The sequence below is a fragment of the Mangifera indica genome, chromosome 15 (assembly GCF_011075055.1).
Source record: "Mangifera indica cultivar Alphonso chromosome 15, CATAS_Mindica_2.1, whole genome shotgun sequence".
Classification (NCBI taxonomy): domain Eukaryota; kingdom Viridiplantae; phylum Streptophyta; class Magnoliopsida; order Sapindales; family Anacardiaceae; genus Mangifera; species Mangifera indica.
This window is the reverse complement of record NC_058151.1, coordinates 10,885,300-10,911,492: the sequence shown is the minus strand read 5'-3', so window position 1 is coordinate 10,911,492 and position 26,193 is coordinate 10,885,300. Positions and strand designations below refer to the sequence as shown.

General features: G+C 32.4%; 2 protein-coding genes across 2 annotated transcripts in view; both read right to left on the bottom strand.

Annotated features, from left to right (window-relative positions):
- Positions 1-5,725: 5,725 nt before the first annotated feature.
- Positions 5,726-6,013, bottom strand: LOC123197481 (glycine-rich protein 2-like). Its single transcript, XM_044611803.1, has one exon. The coding sequence runs from the start codon at positions 6,011-6,013 to the stop codon at positions 5,726-5,728; it is 288 nt and encodes a 95-aa protein (XP_044467738.1).
- A 629-nt stretch (positions 6,014-6,642) lies between these two features.
- The window catches only part of LOC123197761 (protease Do-like 7), a 19,917-nt gene continuing 366 nt past the window's right edge, over positions 6,643-26,193 (bottom strand). The window contains exons 1-24 of the mRNA XM_044612138.1: positions 25,925-26,193; positions 23,204-23,274; positions 22,784-22,918; positions 21,803-21,861; positions 21,254-21,290; positions 18,748-18,873; positions 17,627-17,716; positions 16,713-16,778; positions 16,567-16,623; positions 16,364-16,429; positions 14,533-14,640; positions 14,368-14,448; positions 14,066-14,115; positions 13,286-13,451; positions 11,737-12,246; positions 10,556-10,738; positions 9,867-9,972; positions 9,567-9,737; positions 9,400-9,479; positions 9,096-9,323; positions 8,476-8,691; positions 8,113-8,270; positions 7,446-7,557; positions 6,643-6,978 (exon numbers count right to left, since the gene is read on the bottom strand). The exon at positions 25,925-26,193 is cut by the window's right edge and continues 366 nt beyond it. Coding sequence (XP_044468073.1) covers positions 6,802-6,978; positions 7,446-7,557; positions 8,113-8,270; positions 8,476-8,691; positions 9,096-9,323; positions 9,400-9,479; positions 9,567-9,737; positions 9,867-9,972; positions 10,556-10,738; positions 11,737-12,246; positions 13,286-13,451; positions 14,066-14,115; positions 14,368-14,448; positions 14,533-14,640; positions 16,364-16,429; positions 16,567-16,623; positions 16,713-16,778; positions 17,627-17,716; positions 18,748-18,873; positions 21,254-21,290; positions 21,803-21,861; positions 22,784-22,918; positions 23,204-23,274; positions 25,925-26,193 — 3,322 coding nt within the window. The 3' untranslated portion in view covers positions 6,643-6,801. The remainder of the gene's footprint in view (positions 6,979-7,445; positions 7,558-8,112; positions 8,271-8,475; positions 8,692-9,095; positions 9,324-9,399; positions 9,480-9,566; positions 9,738-9,866; positions 9,973-10,555; positions 10,739-11,736; positions 12,247-13,285; positions 13,452-14,065; positions 14,116-14,367; positions 14,449-14,532; positions 14,641-16,363; positions 16,430-16,566; positions 16,624-16,712; positions 16,779-17,626; positions 17,717-18,747; positions 18,874-21,253; positions 21,291-21,802; positions 21,862-22,783; positions 22,919-23,203; positions 23,275-25,924) is intronic.

The window sequence follows — 26,193 nt, the reverse complement described above, 5'->3', positions numbered from 1 at the left end:
GAAAACCATGGATAAGTGCTAATTAACCAATTCAACAACTGGGTTCTTTGTTTAAAATCCAATCTCTTATTGCTTTCACAATATTGATGGATAATTTTCTTGGGGTGCTGTAGTATGTAACTGGGGGAGTGTAATAAAGAGTAGTTTTTTCAAGGCAAGTGGTGAAAAAATAGGTGGACATGGTGCAGGCTAGTCTACATCATAGCAGTTGTTGATAATGTAAATGCTGTGAATGAATGAGACAGGCATGAAAAGATGGGGGCCAAAAGACTAATGTCCCACCCAAGGTTTAGTGAGATGACAATTCCTACCCTTAACTTTGAAAATCGAAATATTTACCAATCTTTCAATTTTGTTAATGTATTCTTGTAGTTTAAAATTAAATTATATATTTACCCTCTTTTAATGACAAAAAGGTTCCGTAAAGTAATTTGGTTAGGTAAAAACATGAACACACAAATCTTTTGGTAACGACAATAAACACCTCTTGTTTATAGAGAAATACTATTCCAATAGTACAACCTTCTATTGACAAGCAATACCAAAACACACACAAATCTTTTAGTAACTGCAATAAACACCTCTTGCTTATAGAGATACACTACTCTAATAGTACAACCTCCTATTGACAAGTGATACCAAAACACACATAAATCCTCAAAAAAAATTCAAACTTTAACAAAGTAACTGTTAAAAATTACCTCAATAAACTTCAATCAATACCCCAAAACAATTAGCAAAGCAACAAACAAATTCCAAACCAAATTGATGTCACAAGAGGCTATGCGAGGAGAGGCTAATGGAATAGTGGCGGAAGGGTGGTGGTGATGGCCAAAATGGTGGTGATGATCGAGATGTGCAACAACAACAACAATGACAGTGCAATCAATGTTTGGTAGTGAAAAAAATTATATGAAAATGAAAGAGACAGTTATTGCAATTGGTGGATTTCGATGGGCACAAGGTGAATGAAACAATGTTTTCGACAAATAACAACTAAAAACTAATGGAAAGTCTGGCAAATAAAGTCTAATTCATAAGCCCTTAACTGTTAAAATTTATATGGACTTTCGGGTTGTAATATTGATTTAAGTTGATTAAGGTAATTTTTTGTGGTTACTTTGTGAAAGTTTAGCGTCCTTTTAAAAATTTGTGTGTGTATTTAGGAGTTACTTGTTGATATAATATTGTATTGTTAAAATTATAGAAAGATCTACATGTTTGTGTTACTGTCCAATCAAATTACTTTGTAGGGTAATTTTTATCATAAAAAAAAGGTAAATAAGTAATTTAATATTAAGCTAACAAAATACATTAATAGAATTGGATAGTGGGCAGATATTTGAATTTTTTAAAATTAATTTGTAAAAATTGTCATCTCACTAAACCTTGGGTGGAATATACTCTTCTAGCCAAAGATGGGTCACCAACAAATGAATTCAGCATTATAGAAAATTAATCTACTTAGGCTACTGTGGTTATGATGGTGAAATAATTTCAAATCAAATCTCAGTTTGATTGCATTTGTCTTTCGTCACATACAGTGTGTGCATAAATCTAAGAAATCTTTTTTAAAGGGCTTGGCTTTTTTGTTGAGTTCACACTTAATGTGAATGCAAAAAAGAGAAGGGCATTATTAAGGTTGGATTCGAGTCGAGTCGAGCTCGGCTTACAGCCAGTTTGGGTTCGACTCGGTTTTTTTATGGTCGATTCGAGTTCGACTCGGCTCATTTATGGCTTGATTCGGTTCTTTTTTTATATCAAAACGATACTGTTTTGTATATATATATAGATCAAAACGACGTCGTTTTGTATAAAAAAATTTTTAAAAAAATCTACGAGTCAACCTGAGCCAGCTCGAGTTCGAGTCCAGCCTTAGGCATTACATGATTTTAAAGTATTGGTGATTGACTTGTAGTTGACTATAGGAAAATTTTAATCTAAACCTAATAAATATATATATTTATATATGTTATTATATAATTAAATAATTTTAAATTAAAAATTATTTAATTATTTAATTTTATATATATATATATATATATATATATATATATCTGTTTATAAATTTAAAATAAATACACATGATCTAAATATTTTCATTCCAGTTTCCATATTATTTACAAATTAATTTCACCCCACTTGTTAGCTCTACTGATTCACAATAACAAAGCAAGAAGAAAGGGAAAAAAAAAAAAATTGTAAATAAGACAAAATTATTCTTGTAAAGAAGTAGATATTCACCAAACGTAATAAACTGTTGATTTACTTAGGTTTTGATGGATGAGTGAGAGTCGGGTAGAAGGTTTCCTTCAGAATCATACAGGATTTTCCCGGAAAACTCGAGAGGACGACACCTTTCTCCCATGATGATCGATCTCTTCCAGACTGCTTCATCTTCACCATCATCTTCATCTTGCAACTTCCTCCACGAAATCATCTTCACCATCAAATGGGCTTTGCTACTAATATTACTGTTTAGTTTCGAGAGAAGTTTCTTCTCACTTGACGCTGTTTCTTCTTCCTTCAGTCTTCTTGATGATTTGTTTGGGTTGTGAGAGGCACAGAGAAATGTTACAATCGAAAACACAGAGAAGACCCCGATGGAAACAAAGAAAAGGGTTAAGGGTGTGGATTGAAGCTGAAGATTTTGTGTGCATACGTTTAGAAATGGCCTTGCCATGGTAATATTATTCTAAGAGAAATGGATGGCCAAGGAAGAGAAGAGAAAGATGATGAAATATTATTGAAATAAAAGCACGTTTTCTGGTCATAAGTCTTCTCCATTTCTGGTCCACCATCCTTCCAACATTAATTTCTTCATGACCAATTACATGTAATACTCATGTGATTGGTCAAGTTCGATCAATAGATAATTTGCAGTATTTGATGCTTCTGAAATGGTATTTTTTAATATAGCTAGAAGCAAAAATTGTATCAATTGATCATGTCTACAATTCTATTATTATGTTGGTTTTACCCGTTAGAAATTTCCTATTGTGAGTTAACATAAATTATGTTTTTTAGTTTAATAAAATCAGATAATTGAATACACTTAAAAGTTATGATCTGAGTAGACAACATAAATATATCTTAAAGTTTATTAGACTTTGATGAGATCAATTAATCTACTTTGTATTGGTTAAATCTTTACTCCAAATTCTAATGCAGTGTAATTATAGTATAATTAATCTATTGAAAATTGTCATTTAAAGAGGTTTTTAGAGTAAAAAGCTAAGTTATGTCAATAAGTAATCTCGATAGTCTTGCGAGAAACGTAAATTTACGATCTTGACGTTTTAGAAATTAGTTATTTTATTCAGTTTATATAGGAGAAATCTTATGTTACCTATAATGATATAGTTGATGGAGATGCATTGTCTTCGAAGGGTTTACAAGCCAATGGCATTTAGTTTACCGCCTTCAATTCTTTGATGAAGATGGAATTTTCCTTTGCTTGTTTTGAGTGCGAAGAAAGAAGCTGGACAGGCTTCTAAGCAAAGATCGCAAAGTACCAAATACCACTTCATGTATTTGTTTAGCATTGGATAATAATTTTATAATTCATTAATTTTGAAAAAAATAATAATAAAACTATGTATACCTAATTTTGATTACACAAATGAATGCATATTTAATATGTCTCATCAAATGATCAGATGATTTTGAATTAAGACTAAAGTGATATCTAATTACATGATAACATATTATGTATATACTTATTTATATACTAAAAAATAGGTACGCATAACATTACTAAAAAAATAATATTTTTTTAAAAGTTTCAAACATTTTAAATATGACAATTTCATCCTTAAAAAAGTTTAAAAACTCATAAATCTACCTTTGAAACCTTTTCTAATCTCATATATTTTGAAACTACTACATAATCTCAATAATTGTAAATTGATATTTACATCCAAAATTTATTATATTTTGTTTAATTTTTTGAGAGTGTAACTGTTATTTTTCAAACTATTGTAGATAGATTGATATTTTTAAAATTTTCTAAAATACCCCAAAACTTTTTTTTAATTTCCATCCCCCTAAAATTAAAAAAAAAAACCTTTAATATTTAAAAAAATTATAATTTACACCTAATTTAGGTTTATATAACAAAGACGACCCAACCTTTGGTGAGAAATAAAGAATATGTGAGTGTGAAAAAAAAATTGAAATAAGAGGTTACTTATATAATTTAAATATTTAAATTGTTTTTTTAAAGTTTTATTAATTTAGGTTATATGATAATTTTGTAAAATGAATAATAAAAATAAAATAGTAATTTTATATTCCAATACAATTATTTTATTAAAAGAGTTTAACTTTAGGTAGAAAGATATTAATTATATTTTTTTTTTGAAAACGTTATTTATTTCACTTACAGGTGAAATAGTGTATTTTAACCCCAGACCTCGAGTGGAAAAATATATTTCACTCTTCAAAATTATAATCTCTATAGTACGTTGATTTTAATATAATTTTATTTTGAAATCAAATTTCTATCTTAGTTAAAAGTGATAGTAGATCAAGTCAAATTGGTTATGGTCAGATCCATTGGTACCATAAAAAATATAAAATTTATTGTCTAACTCGATATACATAAAGTCAAACCTAAAAATAATTAATAGATCCATTAATTTTAATAAAAAATTAAAATTTTATATTATAATTATTAATTAATTAGTTAATTTTTAAATAATTATAAAAACAATAACGGATCGAATTGAGCAACCCACTTGCCTTGTATCTAAGTTCAAGGCTTGAAAGGCCTATGGGTATGACCAGTCCACGACAGGTTGTTAGACCATTTTCCCATGGTTCAGACCAGTCCGATCTAACTGATTTGACATCTCTAATCTTGGCTGATGTTAATTTCCAATTTTCCCTTAATTTTCAATTAAGAAACTTGATTAACTGCTAACCTTTGATGTAGAATAGATGAACCAGGCCCAAAAACAAGTCTACCTTCCTTGGTCGCACAAATTTCATGAGAATTTATGTCAGTCTAATCACGTGCAGCATTGAATTTCAACCTTTGACGTGGAACAGACACTTCTTCTATATGAATATATACATATTTATGTATAATTTTATATTTTATTGTTATTAAATTAAAGTAACACACAGAACATTAGATTGAAGCAAAGTAGAACGTCAAATAGGAATGGCATTGTTTGAGTAATTTTATATATACTATCATCGTATAATTGGTAATTCACGTGAGCAATAATATTATTATCAATAAAATTATGTGTACCTATTTTGGATACACAAATATGTGTATATTTATATGTGTCATCATATGATTAGATGATTTTAAATTAAGAATAAAATAATAACCAATCATATGATGATATATATGAGTGTGTATACATTTGTATACTCAAAGTGGATACACATAGTATTACTCTATTATTATATGATTTGAAACCATTAAATTGATAATTCATATATTCCTAAAACCCAAGTTTAATGGCGTATTAATTTGTTTAAGTGGATTATTAACTACACACCTTTCTTTCTTTCAATATATAGTAAGTTATTAAGATCCAACTTAGCCTCTTCTCCTCCACTGTAAAGCCCCAGCATTCATACCATGGCCCTTAAATTCATCCATGCTAATGCATTCTCCCTAACTTTTCTTTTCTTCATCTTTTTAATTAAACCCTTCACTCTCTCAGCCCAACACTAACTGGCCAACCCCACAAAAACCCAATATAAACTAGTCTCCTCCACTACTAATACCCAACACAAACTGGCCTTCGCCACAACCAATATCCAACACAAAATGATCTCCGCCACCAATGCCCAATACAAACTGGCCCCCGCCACTACCAATATCCAATACAAACTGGCCTCCGCCACCTACACAACCACTTGCTCCACAACCAAAACCGCCACAGCAAAAAGCACCCTTGGTACCACATCCATCATCGTTGCCAATACCCCCACCACCTCCAGGGACAGTGATTTGGGCTGCGTCACCACCTCCTCCGTCCCAATTTCCCATGGCAATGTCTCTTCAGCGATTGCTTCTCCTGGCTCCATGCATAATTTTGGTAGGTTTACATATTATAACAGATCTGTAGCTCGCCGAAATTAATCTGCAATGGATAGGACAACAATGCGGTACAGATTATAATTATTTTACTATAATATTGGTTGGTAACTTCTTTTCATTACTAGAATTTCTCAATAGAATTTCCATTAACTGACTTTAGCTTCTTCAAGATTAAGAGAATTAAGTGATACCTAAATTGGAAATAACAATTTGCTATTGGTTTGTTTTGCACATAACCTTCAACCATGTTTTTGTAGCTGGTAACCAAGACTTCTTTACATAATGCCGAGGGCAAACTGACAGAATTAGGAAATAATTTATGTAATAATAAAAATTATGGTAATATTATGATAGAATTAGATAATAATAAAATTAAAATCAAAATAAAGATTTAAATAATATTATGAAATTAACATAATATTGTGATTGAATTAGTTTAAAAAAATTAATAAATTTAAATTAGGATAAGATTTTATGATACGAGAGAATAAAAAGAAAATAGTAAAAAGAATAAAGCAAGAGAAAAAAAAATAGTTTTTAGGCAGTTTAGAATGTGGATGGCCTTTAGGACCGATTAATGGAGGAAAGACATCTTTAATTATATTTAAGAAAAGTTGACACCTCCTATTATCAACATTATTTTCTTTTAATAAAATCTACGCAGGTTTCTATCAGAAATGTGGTTTGTGTGTATGAGTTTCAAATTCCAACATGCTAACTCAAATCTACTGCTTTCTTTATACACTACTGTAGTCCAACGCCTTGATGGTCTTTCGATGCCACATTGCAGAATCGGGGTCAAATATCAGCTCCCAAGTAGGCCAGTAGTGCAAATCCTGCTTTAATGTTATAACTCGAGGCTTCCCGTTCAGGCGGATTGTCCTTACACGGACAAACTCTCGATGCTCTATTTCCTAAATCAGTATCAAGCAAATCAGTATGCTTCATCCATCTCACAACTTCCGAAAAACAGTCGCAAGTCAGTGATTCCAACAAATTCATATCAAGTAAAAATATTATGCAATAAAACAGTGTTAAAAAAAAAAAAAAAAAAAAAGAGGTTGTGCAGATTATATATGATTATTAACCAAATGCTGGCTTGTACATGCTAGAAGCTAGTCCTAACCATTAAACGTAGGGCATTTTTAACCAAATCAACGGGGATAAAACGCCTCAACTGGTACTTACAAAAGAGCATTGAACTTTATCATATCTGCAGCTTTGTCATAGGTGAAAACTTGAAGCATTTTGGGGTAAATAAACAGATATGATGTTTTATATTCACACATAAATTATATTCGATGAGTGCATGTAGATATAGATAAACAAATAGGTAAAGGATTACATCAAATGTAAAAAAGTGGCAGTAAAGTGAAGATACCTTAGTCAGTTCGACCAAAGCGTCTAGATCAGGAGTTGGCTTTCCGTTAATTTCAACAATCCATTGAAGAGCTGATAGACCATATTGACCAGCTGGACTACCATGACACCTCCTGATAACATAGACAGATCATCAATATCATGCTGAACAACAGAACTTTATTAAACTTGTAAGAGAATTACTTTTCGTAAGTAAAAAAGGAAACAGTCACAGTGGAAGTGAAAATACTTAAAAAAAACAAAAATACCCAAAAGATATTTAAAAAAAAGAAAAGAAAAATTGTGACTGAAACCCACAAAGAAACAAGATATGAATTTATTAATTACATAAAAAATTTCAATAAAATTGTGCGTACCACTTTAAATACACAAATTGATATACATTTAATATGTGTCATCGTGTGATTAAGAGATTTTGAATTAAAGATAAAATAACATGCAAACATGTGATGACACATATAAATGTGTACCTATTTGTATATTCAAAATGGGTATGTATAACATTACTAAAAAAATTTACAACAATTGCCTATAACGGGTCCATATGGTTGAGTAAACTTATGGCAAGGCTCTAACGTTAGTCCCTCTACATGAAGAATATCCAAGCATTATGCTCTTTCCGATCAAAGAAAGTATGTGAAGTCTACAAGAAAATGTGAAATTCTTACTTTGCTATGTACACACCATGACCTTCCTCAGGAAGAAATCCCAGAGCACGGACTGCAGGATGAGGATCCTGAACAATACATCCACACCAATTCATCACACGTGTTGTGCCATTCCCATCCCTGACATCTGTTCCCGCCTTTATCTCAATTTCACATCCCTGAAAATTATGTTTATATAAGGATTTTTTCGGATCTTACACATCATGCACAATAAATGAAAGCTAATTGAAAAAAAAAAAAAGAAATATATATATATCTCTCAAGTTTATACTCTTAAAACAAAATAAATAAATAAATAATAAGAAAATGAAGACTCAGAATTTAATATCTGAATTTTTATTAAGAGCAGATCTGTTTGCTTACCTGCCGAAAAATTGTCAGGTCAAGCTTTCCATCATTTTCATCATATTTGTCCAATTCTTGACAAGCATTTTCTATGTCACGGAAGCAAGTAACAGCCTGCTTATTGACTGCCAACACCATGTCACCTTGCTCAAGTAAATTCTCAGCTTTTGATCCAGCCAAACAACCTTTCACACGTAAAACTTGCCGCCTCACTGGATCCTTTTTGACAAGAGCCTACAGCAAACATTGACCAGCAATGAACAACACAAATGAAAAATATAGCCATAGCCAGAATTTTTTATTTCAAAATGTATGTATAAAATATATCATTTTAAGAAGCATAAAAAGAAGGTTCAATTGGAATCCATCTTGAAATACAAAATCAAACTAGCAAAAATGCAACACCTCTCATTTTGCATATCAAGAAAATGTCACTGCCCAGTTTGGTATCAAAAACCCCAAGGAAAGTAATATCAAAGCTTATGTACACAGTAAGCAAGCAGGAAAATTAAGGAACACATATTACCATTAATGAATATCACATCATATAAGAGAATTTCTAAAATATGGATGATTCATATTCCACATGCAAAAAATAATAATATTAAATGAAACAAAGCATAAGGAAGAAAGTGTACTTGGATCCATTCATCACTAAGACCATAGCTCCGAGCCTTTGAAAGCAAAGTAGGATAAAGTTCAACCTCTAAAATCCTAACGAATGGCATTGGCCTTTTAACACCATTTACGAGAAGAGATGGTCTGCTTGCTCCAGAAATAATTTTGTCAAGAACTTGGCTGATTGTATATATTGGAATACCTTTGACAAATTGATGATCCTTTGACGAACTGCGACCAAATTTCACCTGAAATCGAAGAGTAAGCATCAAAACAGATTGCCACATGGTACCAGATAGCAAGCAGGTATTTCACAGTAAAAACCTGAGTTGAAAACCTTCCCCAGATTGCTTGAACCCTTCCTTGCTCATCAGACAGCACACCCGAAAATGTAATACCGAAGTCTGAGATACAACATTTAAGAAAAACAACTAACTCGGACCAATTTTCATGATGTTAAGATTCATTATAAACAATTCTGACTCACTTACCAGTATCAATCTCAATGACTTCCGTATTCATTGCTCTGTATCTTGGACAATCAGCTGATCTGATATTTAAAGCGGCACATGGGTTGGTCACAATGGATTTCCTAGATGTTGCTCGTAGACTTCTACTCAGCCCCACAAGATACACTGAATCCCCACGGCACAATGCAGGTTCTGTTTAAGAAGGTACAAATGTAAAAAGCTAAAAAATAATACAGATGGTGATGCATCAATAAAATACAGAAAATACATAGAACATTGCAATCTGAAGGACAACAGTGCATGATAAATGCAAAAGGCAACCTGGAAGTAACTCAGCAGCACGAACCACTGCAGCACCAGCAGCCCCCAGGGCAGAAGGATCATACGCAACAAGAGCAAAATTGTGAACAGGATGGAGAAAAACCACCTGCAACAGAAAGCAGGCAAACTTAATCAATACCATAAAACAAGGTTTTCAACTAATTATGCTTGGGGCGTTTGATTTGAATAATGTTTTATTATCAAAATTAGAAGATTACTTTGAAAATAGATTACCTTGAGGATTACTGGGTATAAATTATTATTATTATATTTAATAAAATTTAATAAAAATGATAAGTATAAATAATTATTATGTTTGGTTAGAGATAATAAAAGAATACTAGGATATTATTTTACTTAAATACCCTTAGATATAATTATTCTAAAATATTTTTTATGTTATTTGTTATATTAATTGAAAATGAAATTATTTTTATCCTAAATAACTTAATAAATAAATAAAGATATAGTTATAACAAAATCAAGATTACCTTGGTAATCTTTTAATACCTAAGGGAGAGATAGTAATCAGATTACTCCTTATATTACCTGCTATATCACCATTGGTAATAGAAAATTACCAAAATATTTTATTACTTAGAAACCAAATAAAATAATGTAAATAATAAAAGATAGATTACCAGAGTAGTCTTTATAAACTCCTAACCAAATGCCCCCTAAAAGTTTACCTCTCCTGGTATTTCAATTGGGAAAGCAGCAAATGAAAGCATCACATCTGATGCAGAAATTGCAACTGTGTTCTTGTCAACTGCCACCAACCCCATGTTTTGAGAATGGTATATAATGACACCAGTTCCAAGAAAATGTTGAGAATGGACACCATCAATCATACATGATGGTGGTACATGAACCTGCAAGCATAACAATCAACTTATTCTACTCCAGAAGATTATCTGCGATACAAGCTTTATTATATAGAGAAATCACCAAGTCAAAATATTAACTGATCATAAAACCTATAATCATAGATCAATATTAATATTACAATTATTATAGAAGAGTGGTTCTTAAAACTTAATGCAGTAGCATGCGGGCTTTGAAAATTGAATTACTAGAAAAAGTAATAAGGGCTATATTGACATTCCCGGCATCACTAGAGGATTCCATTAGATAACAACCAATTGATTAATGTTATCAGTTTCACAATAATAAAAACTTAAAAAAAAAAAAAGAAAAGAATCAAACAGAATACTATAAGAAGCCAAATAGTGACCTTAGCAGAGCAGCCAACACCCAAATCATCTCAAACACTTTTCGACAGGAAAAACCACAAATAACTTATTTTAGTTTGTCTCCTTTACATAAAGAGGACCTCATAGTCTAGAATTTTTCAACAAGATATAATAATGTTATAGCTCTTTTGCTTCATGGAAAAATTTAGTGAGAAAGTTTCTGTGTGGTCCTGCATATAATTTGTGAACCATATGCAATAAATTTCTAACAGTTTTAAGCTTGGCCACATTCAATATTTAATAGCCTATCATTCCTGTCACCAGCAGATACCAAAGGAAAGTACACAAATTTACAAGAAGAATACATCACTTTCTCTGAAAACATTTTATAATGAAAGAAAGAATAATTTCATTGGCCAAAAAAAAGGAACTGTGCCAAAGAAAATTCTGTCAATGATCTGTAAAACTTGCCAAGGCCAGAGTCCAATATATAATACAGTATCAAATGTAAATCCAGATACAAAATACAGCACTTAACCTTTTGTGATGAAAACATTAATCTCAAGAAGGCAGTAAAGAGAATACAAGTATAGATGGCATACCAAAATCGATGGCAAACAACAAGATTAGACAGCCAATTTAAGGCAATTATGATGTAACAAACTTTCAACTGTTACCTCAAGCATTACAAGAGTGGGCTCTATCACACGTTCTGCTAATGAAGCATTTGTTGTCACTGCAGCTGCACCTTGATAGTCTCTTGAACCTGCATTTTCCATGGTACTTGGATACTCCAACTCAACATCTCTTCTTCCATGTACAGAGCTGTCAGCAACTGAATCATCATCAGATGCATACTCTTCTACTCGTTTCTTTCCCCCACTATCAGATTCATCTTGAGAATTTGATTCCATAGAAGCATTTCCACTGGCAGTTTCCATACTGGTAACACCATCAGTCAACTCTTGAAAATTACCTTGATGCATACGTTCAATATGAACAGGCTCACCACTTGACAGAATTGTCTGATTTTTTAGACTTTGACCTGTACTGTTGCAACCTGGAGCCAGCAACAAAGACTCACACAGAATAGCAGGCTTAGCTGTCCACAGACCAGAACTGTCATCACGAGTGTACATCTGAGGTGGAGCATACCACTCATGGCGATCAATTGTGACAAGGACAGACTGCAGACACCAAAAAAAAAAAATCAATTAGGACACCTAAAACAGGAAAAGTGATGACTATGCATGTGTGCACCAACACCCACAAATACACAACCAACAATGAATAGAAAACAAAAAATGAAGCCAGATAAATGACAAAGCCTTCATATTTGAAAACACCAGTAAGCAGGCTTATATAAATGACAATCAAAAAAGGCAATGCACAGCTGAATACCAATATGGTATAATAAATGCATCATATTTCTACTCTAAATGATAATAACCTCCCACATTTAGCCTTTCAAATGTTAAGACATTTCCTAGACACTTTACCATAACAATTATGCTCCAGTGATAACAAAAACAACCCGAAGACACCCAGCAGTTAGATGATTTTTATTTGTATCACCTGATTACAGATTATTTTGTAGTGAAGATATTCTATTTCTTGCATCACTACAATGTGTTTTGTATAGAGAAATACACAATGATTTGGACCACTGCCTTACTCTTTTGTAGTCATTTTTTTAATATAGATAAGATCTTGTTTCCTATAGGAATTTTTTTTAAAGATAATATCCCCAAAAAAAGCTTCTAGAAGTTGCAGAGGATTGAATTGCAATAACCACCCCACAACCTGCTCAAGTCGTTAATAAGAAAGCACTCTTTAAATTTTGAATAATCATACCAGAATTTAACAGCCAATTTAAATAAACCATATCCAGTGCCTAGGCCTGAATTTTGGAGACTGTAAAATCAGGAATAGTAGATAAGTGACTCCAATAACCTTTATCTTATCTCAGTCACTCACTACATACTAAATCCAATTCTCAGACATAAACTAGCAATAACTGAGTGAGTCAATCAAACACATTTAGGCCTAAAATAGAGGTCATGCAAGGGCCAGAATTCATCAATTTACTTATTGCCCCTTCCCTATCATCATCCATTAGCATAATAAATTTTGCAAGTGAAAAACATCAAATAAAACATATCTAGCAGTATTTTTCTTTTAATAAATATCCAATAGGGCAACGAAGCAATTGTTAAAATCATGTACCTTCCTGCGATGGCGGTCTGTATAGCTTAAATATTCTAATGGTACTCGAGCACCCCTAGACAGCTTAGATAGAACTGAGATTAGTTCATCAAGCTGAAATATCTCTTGACCGGCAAATTTCTTAATGATGGCATGGCGAGGAACACCTGCTCTATATAGCATATATCTGCAATAGTTGAAAATTATAATTAAAAAAAGAAGAAGAACAAGAAGAAACAGAGTAAAATTGTAAATTAAAATGACAATCTTAAAAAAGAAAAAGAAAAAAAAATAAAAGAGCCAGCAGATCAAAAAGATACACCATGTCAAAACAAAATTGTGTTGTATGATATAAAATCCTCTCACTTGAGTCCCAGAAAATTAAGTAATCAGCTATATTAACTAGACAATAGGTGATGTTACTCCACCAAACCCATTGATTCACATTAAACAGGCATGGAGTGACCATTAAACATTGTAAGCCATTAAGGTTATACTAACCAAACATGCTATTCTAAATAAATGCCAATGATTTTCAGGACTAAATCTGCAGTGCACCATTCAGTCTAACAACAAAAGCACCAGTAATAAACCTCAAAGAATTTTCACTACAAGTAAAATGTAAGGGATGAAATGTGTGATCAAGTGCAGTTGATCGCTTGACAATCAAATTTATCATGATGGACTTTCTTGCCACATTGAATTACTAAATCAGCAGAGAACAACATATAATAAAAAAACAATAGCTGAAAAATAAAATAAAACTAACAATAAAAAACTTTAGTATGTACATAAACTTACCCAGGTTCAGAAACGTATACAAGCCCACAAGGAAAATGGAAATTTCTAGCCTGTAAAAAGTAACCATATGAACATTGTATCTTCATAAGCAAGCACAGGAAACAAAAAGTAAACCACAGTATAAGTAAACCATGTTAGTATAATCCAAATAGAGAAGTTTTACCCAATTTTGATAAAAATTAATACTAAATTTTTGAGTGAGCAACTTCTGGAGATAGGGTTAAAAAGTAAACAAATTGAACAACTACGTATGAAAAAATCATGAAATGCTTACAAAGCAAAAGTGGCAACATTCAACCTACCTGTTGATATGATAAAGGATGCATCACTGCACCACTTACTTCTAAGAAGTAGTCAGGAGTTATCGAGTGCAAATCCTGGACCTGATGTATACAAGAGAACATATTAGATTCAACAATTGTGGTGAACATCGACAATAACAAATGTGCAAGCCATTATAAGCCCACCACTAAGTTTACAGTCATTGAAGTGCCACCCCTTTCAATCTGCAATTCAATTGTGTTCTCAACACTGTCATCAAGCAAAGTCTCCAAGCTCAGAAATTGCGTTATCACCTGCAGTAGAAATTTGATGATCAAGAAAAGTCATCAAACATTAATTGCCATTCCTCTATTATTTCAAGGAAGCAAATATTTGAAATGAAGTCTCTTCCATCTATCTAAGGTCGTTATTTAAATAAACATACAAAGAAATCAAGTGAAACACATCATAAATCCCACAACCTAGCATCATCACAAGCACAATACAGTACATGAGCAAATTACAAATTGAGCCCACATATTTCATAAGTTGGTGTTGCAGCTCTTCACAATTTTAACAAACAAACCAACCTTTGCAACAAGGAAGATAAACACACACATTCAGAAAAAAAAAAATGTGCGCATTTTGATAAAATGCTTAGGAGTCACCCATGCTGAGGCAGGGGGAGAAAACAAGAAAAAAGATCACCAATCAATTTTTAACTAGCCTTGCAAAGGAAACATATGCATTTAGAAAAAAAAAAAATCTATCTTCACATGTTTCGTTCTATCATGATATACAATATTCTTTGCAATAATTATGGATGCTTGATTATCACAGTTTATCTTCATAGATTCACCTGACAAAATTTTAATTCATCAAGAACCTTTTTAAGCCACATCCCTTCAAAAATTCCATAAGCCATTGCTATGAATTTTGCCTCTCCACTACTACTAGCAACAATGGATTGTTTCTTACTATTCCATGCAACCAAGATTCCCCATACATAGGTGCAATAACTTGTAGTAGACCTTCAATCAATGACTGAACCAGCCCAATCCAAATCTGAATAAATTTGAATATCTCAATTTTGAATTTTCTTGAAGAACAGTGCAACACTTGTCATCTTTAGATACTTGAAAATACAATAGCCTCCCTCCATGTGTTTCTCAGTTGGGTTATTCATAAAGTAACTTGCAGCAGCGACTAAAAAACCGATGTCTAGTCTTGTGTGCGACATATAGATAAGCTTACCTACAAGACATTGGCATCTTCCTTTATCTATAGGAGGACTTTCTTCAGTTATGCTATGTCTGTAGTTGTTATCTATAAGCATCCTTGTTTCCTTTAGAAAGTCAAGCACATGCTTCTGTTGTGATACAACAATTCCCCTTTTTGATCAAGCAACTGCCATCATCAAAACCCGTTTGACTTTTTTGTAAACTTTGTTTAGCAACACCCTATTGATGAGTCTAGAGGAAATATTAGTGAGGCAACCCCTCTATCTTGAATTCATAACTTGCAAAATGAATTGCTTCACATCATTGCCTATGGTCCAATGCATCTTTTCCACACCACTAATCAACAAATGCTAAGGAAGTTTCATCCACCCATTTCAAAGAAATTGGTCCTTTTGTTGTAGTGATGATTGTGGTGATCGTCGAATGGAAAAAAGTCGATGAAATCAAAGGGAATGGTGTTGGTAACGCAAAGGTAATGGTGCCAAGTCACGATGGGTATTATGATTTGGCTTTGGATCTAATTACGGATCAGTTTTGATTCCCTAAAGGAGTGAAACCAAAACCAAAACCTACTTGTGGTAGACCAGTTATGGGTAGAAACCGAAACCGAAAGTCAGATATCCAACGACTCTAGTTCTTATCGGGTATTTTGCTCACCCCTAATATATAATATATATATATATATATACACAAAAAAAAATCTATACAATTGTCATATATCTTAAATCATACCAGAAACAAGTGAGTGCAAAAAAAAAAAAAAAAACTAGTGTCAGTATTTAAAGGCACCACTTACTTTCCCATTCACACGAACAAGGACATCACCTGACTCTAATTGTGAATGTGCTGGGCCACCAGGCACCTGAAATATGTATAAAATCTTATTACAAACATGATATTTAAAAAAGGGATTGTGGCAAGTATATAAATGGCCTAGAAAGCAACAAAGATGACTACTTTATTTAAGAATATATATATAAAACTCTCAAGTATGCTCACCACAGAGTCAACAACAAGCAATCCAGTTTCTACAGGAGGAGATGCATGTCGCACCATCTAAACACACATATGGTAGGTTATTTAGAAACCATATTCAACAAAAGATATTCATCAAAACAAGAGAATATAAGTAACAACCCAAGTACCTGCTCCGTTCCAGTTTGGAGACCAAGTCGTCGGGTCTCATCAAATCCTTTATGAAGAAATGTCACCTACATAAATAACTGTCCAATGTCACAAATGATAAAATTTTCACACTGTTCACCAATGACAATAGCATATAATAAGCAGAAGCAACAACCTGTTAAGAAATATTCACACTCTAAATCAAGAATTAAAAAAAAAATTAACAATGACACATAATGAAATGGTATTGAATAGGGTACAGACATCATTATTAATGGGAGGTTCTGAAAGTGTACCAGATTTTTTTTTTTTTTCCATTTTTTCATGGATGAAACAAAATAATACTTATGTAAGTGTAAGGAGAATTTGCAAAGCAATGAATAAGCTTTCCACAGTAAATTCATATGTGTTTCAGATAATCAAGCTTAAAATAAGCTACAAGACAGTACCAATTGTACACAAAACAGTATCAAAAGACCCCAAGAAATGCTCGACCAAATTGCAACCCAATTCAGATGAATAAAGAAAACAATTTTAAATATGGGCATAAATAGCACAGCAAGAACACCAATCTTCAGCCATCTATAAATTGGTCATATTTTATACCTGGTTAATTTGCTTAGGGATGAACTCAAAGGGATTATATTCAGCAAAAAGAATGAGTCAAAACAATTACATTGCAAGAAAATATTGATTTCATACAAAAGCCAATGCCATAAGCAGAATATAGGTGGGGATAGAATTTTGGTGATTACAAGGAAAGATTAATGAGAGAATTCCTGAATGAAGACATCACAACAAACTCTATGACACTGACCAACATGTGTTCAACCTTCTTTCTGACACAATTGAAACAAAAGGTCAAAAAGCACAATGATAATAAATGAAACATCAGTAAAAGTAAGGTGTTGCAAGGACAACAATATTAACAAACCTGTAGTGTACCACGAGGAATAGAGACTGCCTCCCACTTATTTATATAAGAATCTCTTGCCTTCTGGAGGAATTTGAGAGCTCTTACAACCTGAAATTGAATAATAATTTGTTTTCAGTGGTGAGAACTATAGACTTAAGATACTATTCAAGGGTTCACATATACAATGACGAATGGCAGAAAGGCCCAAAGAGCAAAGCCAACCTTCAGAAGAAATAGAAAACTCAGATAGTAGAACTCCTAGGAGTAAATCAAATGAACAGTGACACGACCTGAATCATTTGGATAAAACCGGATGGTTTAAGAATCAATTTTTAGTATAGGTCTCAACTAATTTTATATTCAGACAATGCAAAAAGTAGAACACAAACATTGTATTAGAAAACTATAAAGCAATCATGAAAGTTAAAAAAAGTTATGAAAACAATTGCACTGAGAAACTAAAATTTCGCTATCTGAGTTCTGCACTATGGCCAGAAGTGCACTAACAGATCTACTGAAACATTTAAGCATTTTAGTTGATAGCCTTAGAAAAGAAATCTGCTGTAATACCTCTAACAAAGGGGGAACTCAAATAAAAAATACTAAAACTATTAGGGACATATTAAATATCACTGTCTGTTACACAGGGTAGCTCCAACAACAATCAAGACAACACAAATTTCTATATACACCATCCAGGAGTACCTTAAATCAATCTCTTCCTTATAAATGCTCTTCAAAAGAATATTCAAGTAGACTATCTAACTAGATAACCATTACAAGCACTGATAATAAAGTTCTCTTCTACGATATTTTTTTTTTTCCACAAAGAATATATTGTTCTAGATTAAACATTTGACAAAAAGTGTTAATAACAATGCATTAGATCAAATATCACAGTTAAGTATAAAATTTTGCTTGAACCTATTTACAACTTTTTAACTAAACACAAAAAAATAAGAAATTTGCAGGAAACAATATAACATCAAAAGAAGTTTGTTTAGATCGCCTCAGTTATGGCATAAAACTCTAGAACAATAACCTCTTAATCCTAATTATTTGCAACACTGCAAAAGGTATGCTCTATCTCATATATAACCAATATTGTGACAGTAGACATAAAAATAAAAGAAACTCACCCGTTCTAGAGGTAAATAAAAGGCGGATGAACTTGATGACTTGCCAGCAGCATTCAAGGCCACTGCTCTACCTTGCCAATCAATAACTGGGGAACCACTTGAACCACCTTTAGTCCCTGATGCTGCCTGCAATCACAGAAGAGCCTAGGCTGTGATAAACTATACTAACATAGGAGCAACAGGCACAGATACTGCACCTTTAAGTAAATTTTTAATCCAGAAAAGAATTTGTCCCAAATTGGTATGCAGCAACAAAGTGTTACAACTTTCTTGAATTTTGTTCTATAAATACCAAATTTATGCTAAAAGAACTAAACAGATAGCTACAACTAAAGCCAATTAATAGAAATAACATAACACAACACAGACAAGCTTAAATGGTGGTGTTAAATTTTGATGATAAATTTTGTGAAAGAAAAACATCATGACGCCAAGATTTGCCTTTTCCTTCGGGTCCTTAATCAACTTTTACACAACCTATCTTCAAAACCTTCAAATGATTCTCTAATGGCAGTGTGTTAGAAACCTCTTCAAAAAGAACAAATACTCCAATGAACAATATTAATGAAGACAACAAGAGGTGTCCGATCCTTTCCACAACTTCCCAAACAGCCTAACACAGTGCTCTTCCATCTTAGTTTTTATTTCACCTGGCAACAGCCATCTTGTAGGGCAGTTTAGGCTTGCCATGTTTTTAAATCCATTAGTTTTTCTTATTCATCTTTCAGCCTATCATGGTCAACCCTTTTGGCAAACGAGATCCCTTAGCACTTCCAATCTTCTAAATCATAAGAAGTGTATCAAATAGAAATTCTCAATTTCGCATCAGTATGAGATCATCAGCACTAAGATGCCCATACAATTGTCCAATTTCTTATCCAATAAAAAACCCAACAACAGTTCTAAGATTCAATGTGTTCAAGCCCATTATGTTTTTGGTTCTTCTTTCTTCCATTTATAAACTTTTAGAAAATGTTAGGGTCAGATAATAATAATAATTACTACAATATTAATTTTAGTTAATTAGTTAAGAAAATTTATTATTTAAATAAAATATTTTAATAGGATAAAATATTTAAGATGATAAGATTGGGATAAGATACTTGAGATTAGAATAAAATAAACGATTTAGATAATATATAAATTTGAAAGTTAGGATACTTAGATATTTTGGGCCCTTTGATTGATTGGCAGGTAAAACATCTCTATTTGTCTAAAGATGAGTTCACACCTCTTGTTGCAAACAGTTTAATATTACAAATATTGTGTTGATCGGAAAATGATGGAAAGGATGGAGAATAGAATTGATGTGGAAGGATTTTGAAGACAGTAAAGGAAAAGTTAAAAGCTATGGAATCCAATTGGATAATCTAGCCAATGGATTTAAGGATATGAAAGGGTGTCTCAAGAAATTGAAGGATTTGCATTTGTTGCCACCATCGTATTGTTTATGAAAGAAATCATGAAAAGGGAGGTGATTGAGGAAAAAGACGGAGAGATCAAGGCTTAGCTACCATTTCTGTTATCTGAAGAGGAAGTCGTAAAAAGAAAGACTATTAAAAAAGACGATGAAATTGAGGTTGGATTTGGAGTTCTTGGTATATTTTAGATGGTAGATGATGCTGAATTTGGCTAGAAAATGTTTGTGAGGTTGGGATTTGAGGTATATTCGATGGTGCTTAGGATGAACGACGCTAGAATGGTATTTTCAACAATGATGAACAACATAAGATTGACTTTTTCAATCACTGATGACAATTGAACTAATGGCAAAACAGATGGACTTTTTTCAAAATTGGTAAGAAAAAATGTAAAGAAAATAATCAAAATGCTGGTGTAAAAAATAAAAATAAAAAATAAACAAGATTTTCCAATTTTTCCACCTTTAGGACAAAATAGGGTTCAAAAGGGCAGGTAATATTAGGATTAGATAAAGATTAGACAATAATAATAATAATAATTAATTAAAAAATATTTAAATAGAATAAAATGTTAAAGATGATAAGATTAGCCTTTAACTAATTGGAAGACTGGCCTTTAGGAGGAAGGGCACCTCTATTTGCTTTAGGAAGAGTTGACAACATTGTTGCCAGCAATTTTATCTTTTATTTGTGTTGGGTCCCTAACAGAAAAGAAGATCTTCACCCACTTCAATATTGTGATTCAATTCTGACTAGAAAAATTCCATCAGATTAGAACAAAAATGTTAAACAAGCCCAAGGTTGAAACCATAAACCAAAAGAATTAACCAATCTACTTCAAGTCTAGAAAAGAAAATACTTAATCAAAACACGAAGGATATTTTTTCCTTTTTTGATAGAAAACAAAAAGATGTGCATTAATGATAAAAAAGAGTTACAAAATGGACTAGATGTCCACATGGAAAAAGCAAAGTAACTCTTAAGGCATATATACAGCCATAGAAGTCAACAAGTGCACAATAAAAGGCTACGCATGAGATAAATAATAGTCAAACTTCCTCCAATCTTAGCTTAAAAATACTTACTTGCATGTAGAATGTGTTGAAATCGTTATAGCCGTCCCTGCACCAAAAAGCAGTCAGTGTTAATTACATGCATAGTGAAAGATCAACATGAGAATTTGAAAAGCCAACAGTCAGTAGGATGAAAAATACTGATTGCAAAAAAATAGAGGAAGAAAGAGGGCATACAAAGAAAATCAAGTGCAATATGAGAATGCATTATAGATATTTAGTGAATAAAGGAACCAGGCTTCCATAGTATGAATTAGAGTGATAATCAGAGTTCAGTAGAGCCAAGAAAGCATTTGATTGACATGACTTTCTAAAAAGAGGCAAAAGACATGGGAAATGAGGCTAGTGGAATGCAATGAAAGTTATGCCTTTAAGCCTGAAAACAAGGGCAACACTATTTAGGAATGAACCAAAGAATTATTCAGGCAAAGCGCATCAATAGGATAATTTCAGCATAGGGTGACAACCATTTATTAAAAACAACAAATATTATTTACTTTTTAAAATGAACATTCTCCTCAAGAAAGACAAAAGAAAAAATTACTAAAAACTACTTATCACCTTTTACAGAGAGGAGCATCTCTATCTAAACGAGCAAGAGTTCCAGCCAAAATTGATACCTGCAAGTTCAGGCATGTAAGCAAAATAGAAATTGACCAAAAAATCATAAAATAAATTATGCTGGTTACTATTAAATCATATAATCATATGATTACTAGGACGTCGGGCAACATGAATTAAATACCCTGGAAATAAAAGTACAATAACACTGAAAGAAATTCTTTGCCTTGAGGCTAGGTAAATAAAAAATCAATAGAAAATTAAGAAACCATCGTCCCTAGTTGTAGCCTTGAAGAGAAACCAAATACAAATGCAAACACAAGAAAATTTTGATTAATTATAACAATCACATAGACAATGTCAGACAAAAACATGCATGTTATCTTTTTGGCTTATTGATACAGATAGAAACTATGCATGAGATTATTAATTTTGATATCATATTTGTTGGGCTAGAATTTGAAACCAAAAAGTATCGAAAAAGAAATTTATGAGAGCGATTTTTGGGACTGTGAATAGTAAATCTTATACAGCAAAAGATCTGGGCTTTTAATTTAGAATTTCTTACATGCTGAACCTCAGGTCTCTAATCATCAAACTTGAAATAGGAATTACTTCCAACAAAAATTATAATTTCCACAGTTGTAAAGCCCCAATTCTTTCCCAATTAAAACTTTATTCCCAAAAGAAATTTGGATAATTGAAACAATAAAATAAAAAGATTATTCTTTAAGAAAAGGCATCTTTAACCACAAAGAATGCAGGTGGTTTAACGACAAGTTTTTTCTTCTACTTAGTCTTTTTGCTCTTATACAAGGATCTATCAACTTCAACTTTTAAGCAACATATTCAAATAGCAAAAAAAGAACAATGCCCTATATTCGTTGAATGATAGAAATTGTAAATTAGCATTAATATTTGTGATACAGAAGTAATAAAGCACCCTAAAATATTAAGGAATTGCATGTATGACACAAATACCTTCTCACCACTGTCATTCCCTACAACCCTGATTTCAAGTCCAACACAAGCAATTTCAGGGGCAAGAGGAATCTCCTCATATTGCAGAAACTGTACTGCACTAGTATCATAACAAAAGAAGCCAAAATCATGAACCTGAAAGGAAGTGCAGAAAATGTATCATGAAAATGTATTCATCAGTATTATCATGAAGAGAAGAAAACTAAATAGTGTATAAATTGATAAACTGCTTTGCAGGTCAGGTATAAAGAATTATAAGACCAAAAGAGAATGAGCAATGCCATGTCTAATCAAATAAATATTACTCACCAAATAATGTAGTGGCTTTCAAATCTCTCTCAATCTACTTACATTAGAGCTTATAAATCACTAAAAAATAATAGAACATGGTGAGCAAGGTTTTGTGGCAATGTTACTCACCGGATCTCTGTACATAGGATACACTGGGACTTCTTCCCGGTTTACAAACATGGCCTCGGCAACTACAGGTCCTATCCAGGACATCACAAATTCGTGTTAAACAGTGAAAAAAATTCAAGCAACTATGCCCAGTATCTAGTTTATTGTTGCAAAAATAATAATAATAAAAAAACATTAAGGTGATCTCCAAAATTTGACAATATAATTTCTTGGTGCACAAATAATTGGCAACAGCACAAGCAGGAAGCTGAACTTATCAGTGCCAGAAAAGGAAAATTTAACTCATGTAAATGTAATTTGACATTAAATTGGCTTCTTTAGCAAGTAAAACCCATAAATAACGCAAACATGAAAAAATATCCTCTGCTATGTACAGTCCATGTTTCAAACCCTCCAAAACCAAACTTCTAGTAAATGAAGAACTTGTACAAATGAGAAATCAAATTTATGGAGAAGCTTCAAATCAAATTCACAGTATAATAATTTATTATCTTGATTCTGAATAAACAATGGCATTAAACAGAACAACTATATAAAGCACAAAAAAGTATAGGCAAGAAACCAGACCTACAATCTAAGAGTCCATCCATCTCCTACATTCTCTAAAAAAGTAAAACCTAGAAATTATAATTTTGCAAGGAAGAAACAATAATAAAATGAGATAAACTACAATTAAGCTTCATTCCATGGCAAGAAAGAAAGAAAAAGAAAAGATTACAAAATACACATCGCAATAGTCATATTCAAGTAAATGCTGACCGGTTACGATTATTGAAAAAATATGAATAAAATTATATTTCTCTCTTAATTTCAATTATCTCAATGGTACATAATTTATACATTTCAAAAATCCTAAATAAAGTAACAAAAATCAAAATAATTAATATACAATATTACATAATAGGAAAACATATGTTTAGAATATATTCTAGCATAGGAAATAATATATTTGAACATATTTAAAATATATGCTAACTAAAATAAATCACCTAAAGAAAATGAAACAAAATAAGTGAGATCACACCAAATTTGAATGAGATCACAAAATCTTAGAATTATTCCACACACCCCCTCAAGTTGGGTTATAGATGTTTATTAAACTCAACTTGGAACTTAATTCTTTGAAGTTGATATGCGACAGTGGCTTTGTCATGATGTTAGCAATTTGATAGTGCGTCAGTATGTAGGATAGAGTGATCAAATTTGACTCAATTTTCTCCTTGATGAAATGATAGTTTATCTTGACATGTTTGGTACAATCATGATGTACAAGATTTCTAGCAATGCTTATTTTTGGTTGGTTATTGCAAAGAAGGCACATGGAGTTTCCACATAGTAGTTTCAACTCTGAGAGTAATTGATTTAGCCACATAACCTCATAGATGCTTAGGGCCATAGCTCTAAATTCAGTTTCTACACTACTCCTAGTAGGGACAGAGGCAGTGTTTCCAATGGTTTGATAATCCCTTTGTCCATATGGTTTATGATCTAGCGACTTCCCATGCAATCCCCATCATTTGTCTTTTGTGTGTTCCAACTTTTGGTAGTGTTCATGCCTAGGTCTCCCTTTCTTAGGCTAGTTTTCATTAGAATTTGTTGCATTTCCTTGGGTTGTCACGGCTGAAGACTCACTTGTTTGCCCTCCAAGCATTAGCTTCCTCCCACTTCTTCATGACGAACATTAGAAAAGGCTTGTTGAAGTGATGACAAAGGCTTTGTCCCCAATATACAATCGCGAACTTCATCAAGGCTTGGATTTAACCCCATCTGAAACTTGAATACGCATTTCGTCTCAATGATAGGACTTTCCCAATCATAAACCTTGAACCGATCTAGTTGTTGCTATTGACGATAAAGCAGGTTGAAGTATTAGGTGACATTGAGGTCTCCTTGATGAAGATCATTGAGATTGTTTTCTATCCCAAATAATTCCAACGTATTTTCTTTGTCGATAAAAGTTTCCTTAGCTGCATCCCAAATCTCTTTAGCCGTATTGTAGAACATAAAATTTATGTCAATTTCCATAGTCATGGAATTGATTAACCGTGACATCATCATGTTGTTTTTGAGGCTTTGAATTTGAAGTCCTCCTTCAGCGGTGCAACTATAACTCCAGTGATGTAGTCTTTTTTTCCCTTTACCTCAAACGTACATCAAAACTGATTGAGATCACTGAACATAGTTTAGGCTTAAGAGTTTATGAATAGTCATGGAGAAGACATCAAAACTGCCAAGATTTGAGAGTGCCAATTTTGGGAACAAGAGTGATATCAGAGGAAGAAGGTTGGATGATGGTACCCATAGGATTGGTTTTTCCGAGATTTGGCTCTGATACCATGAAAAAATATTAATAGAATTGTATTTCTACCTTATTTTCAATTATCTGAATGATACATAATTTATATATGTTCTAAATCCTAAATAAAGTAACAAAAAAATCAAAATAATTCATATACAATATTACACAATAAAAAAATACATATTTAAAATATATTCTAACATAAAATATAATATATTTGAAATATATTAAAATATATTCTAACATATTTAGAATATGCATTAACTAAAATAAATCCCTTAAAAAAAGGAAACAAAGTCAAATCACATCTAATCTGAGTGGAATCACAAAATCTTAGAATTATTCTACAGTTATTATCACCTCTATGTAACCAAATTAAAAGGTAATTGCTTAATAAAAAAATAGTTTAGAAAAAAAAAAACCAGGCTTGACGACGTGACGATTAGTCAAGATGATTCCCCTGCGCTTGTCAACGACAAAACCGGTGGCGTGGCTAGAACCAGCAGACTCAGTGTCGAAGGCACGACAGGCGTTGGTTCGGAGGACGACGACAGCGGGAACAACCTTGTTGAGCGCCTTCCGCCAGTCCTCGGCGGTGGCGACATTATCGCGAATTGGAGGGTCTATCTCCATACAGAGCTCCTCCTTGATACTTGATTCAATCCCTGTCATCGGACTATTCACAGGATCT

Excerpts from the sequence above, each read along its gene's own strand:
- LOC123197481 (XM_044611803.1), bottom strand. The coding sequence starts at position 6,013 with ATGGGAAATTGGGACGGAGGAGGTGGTGACGCAGCCCAAATCACTGTC.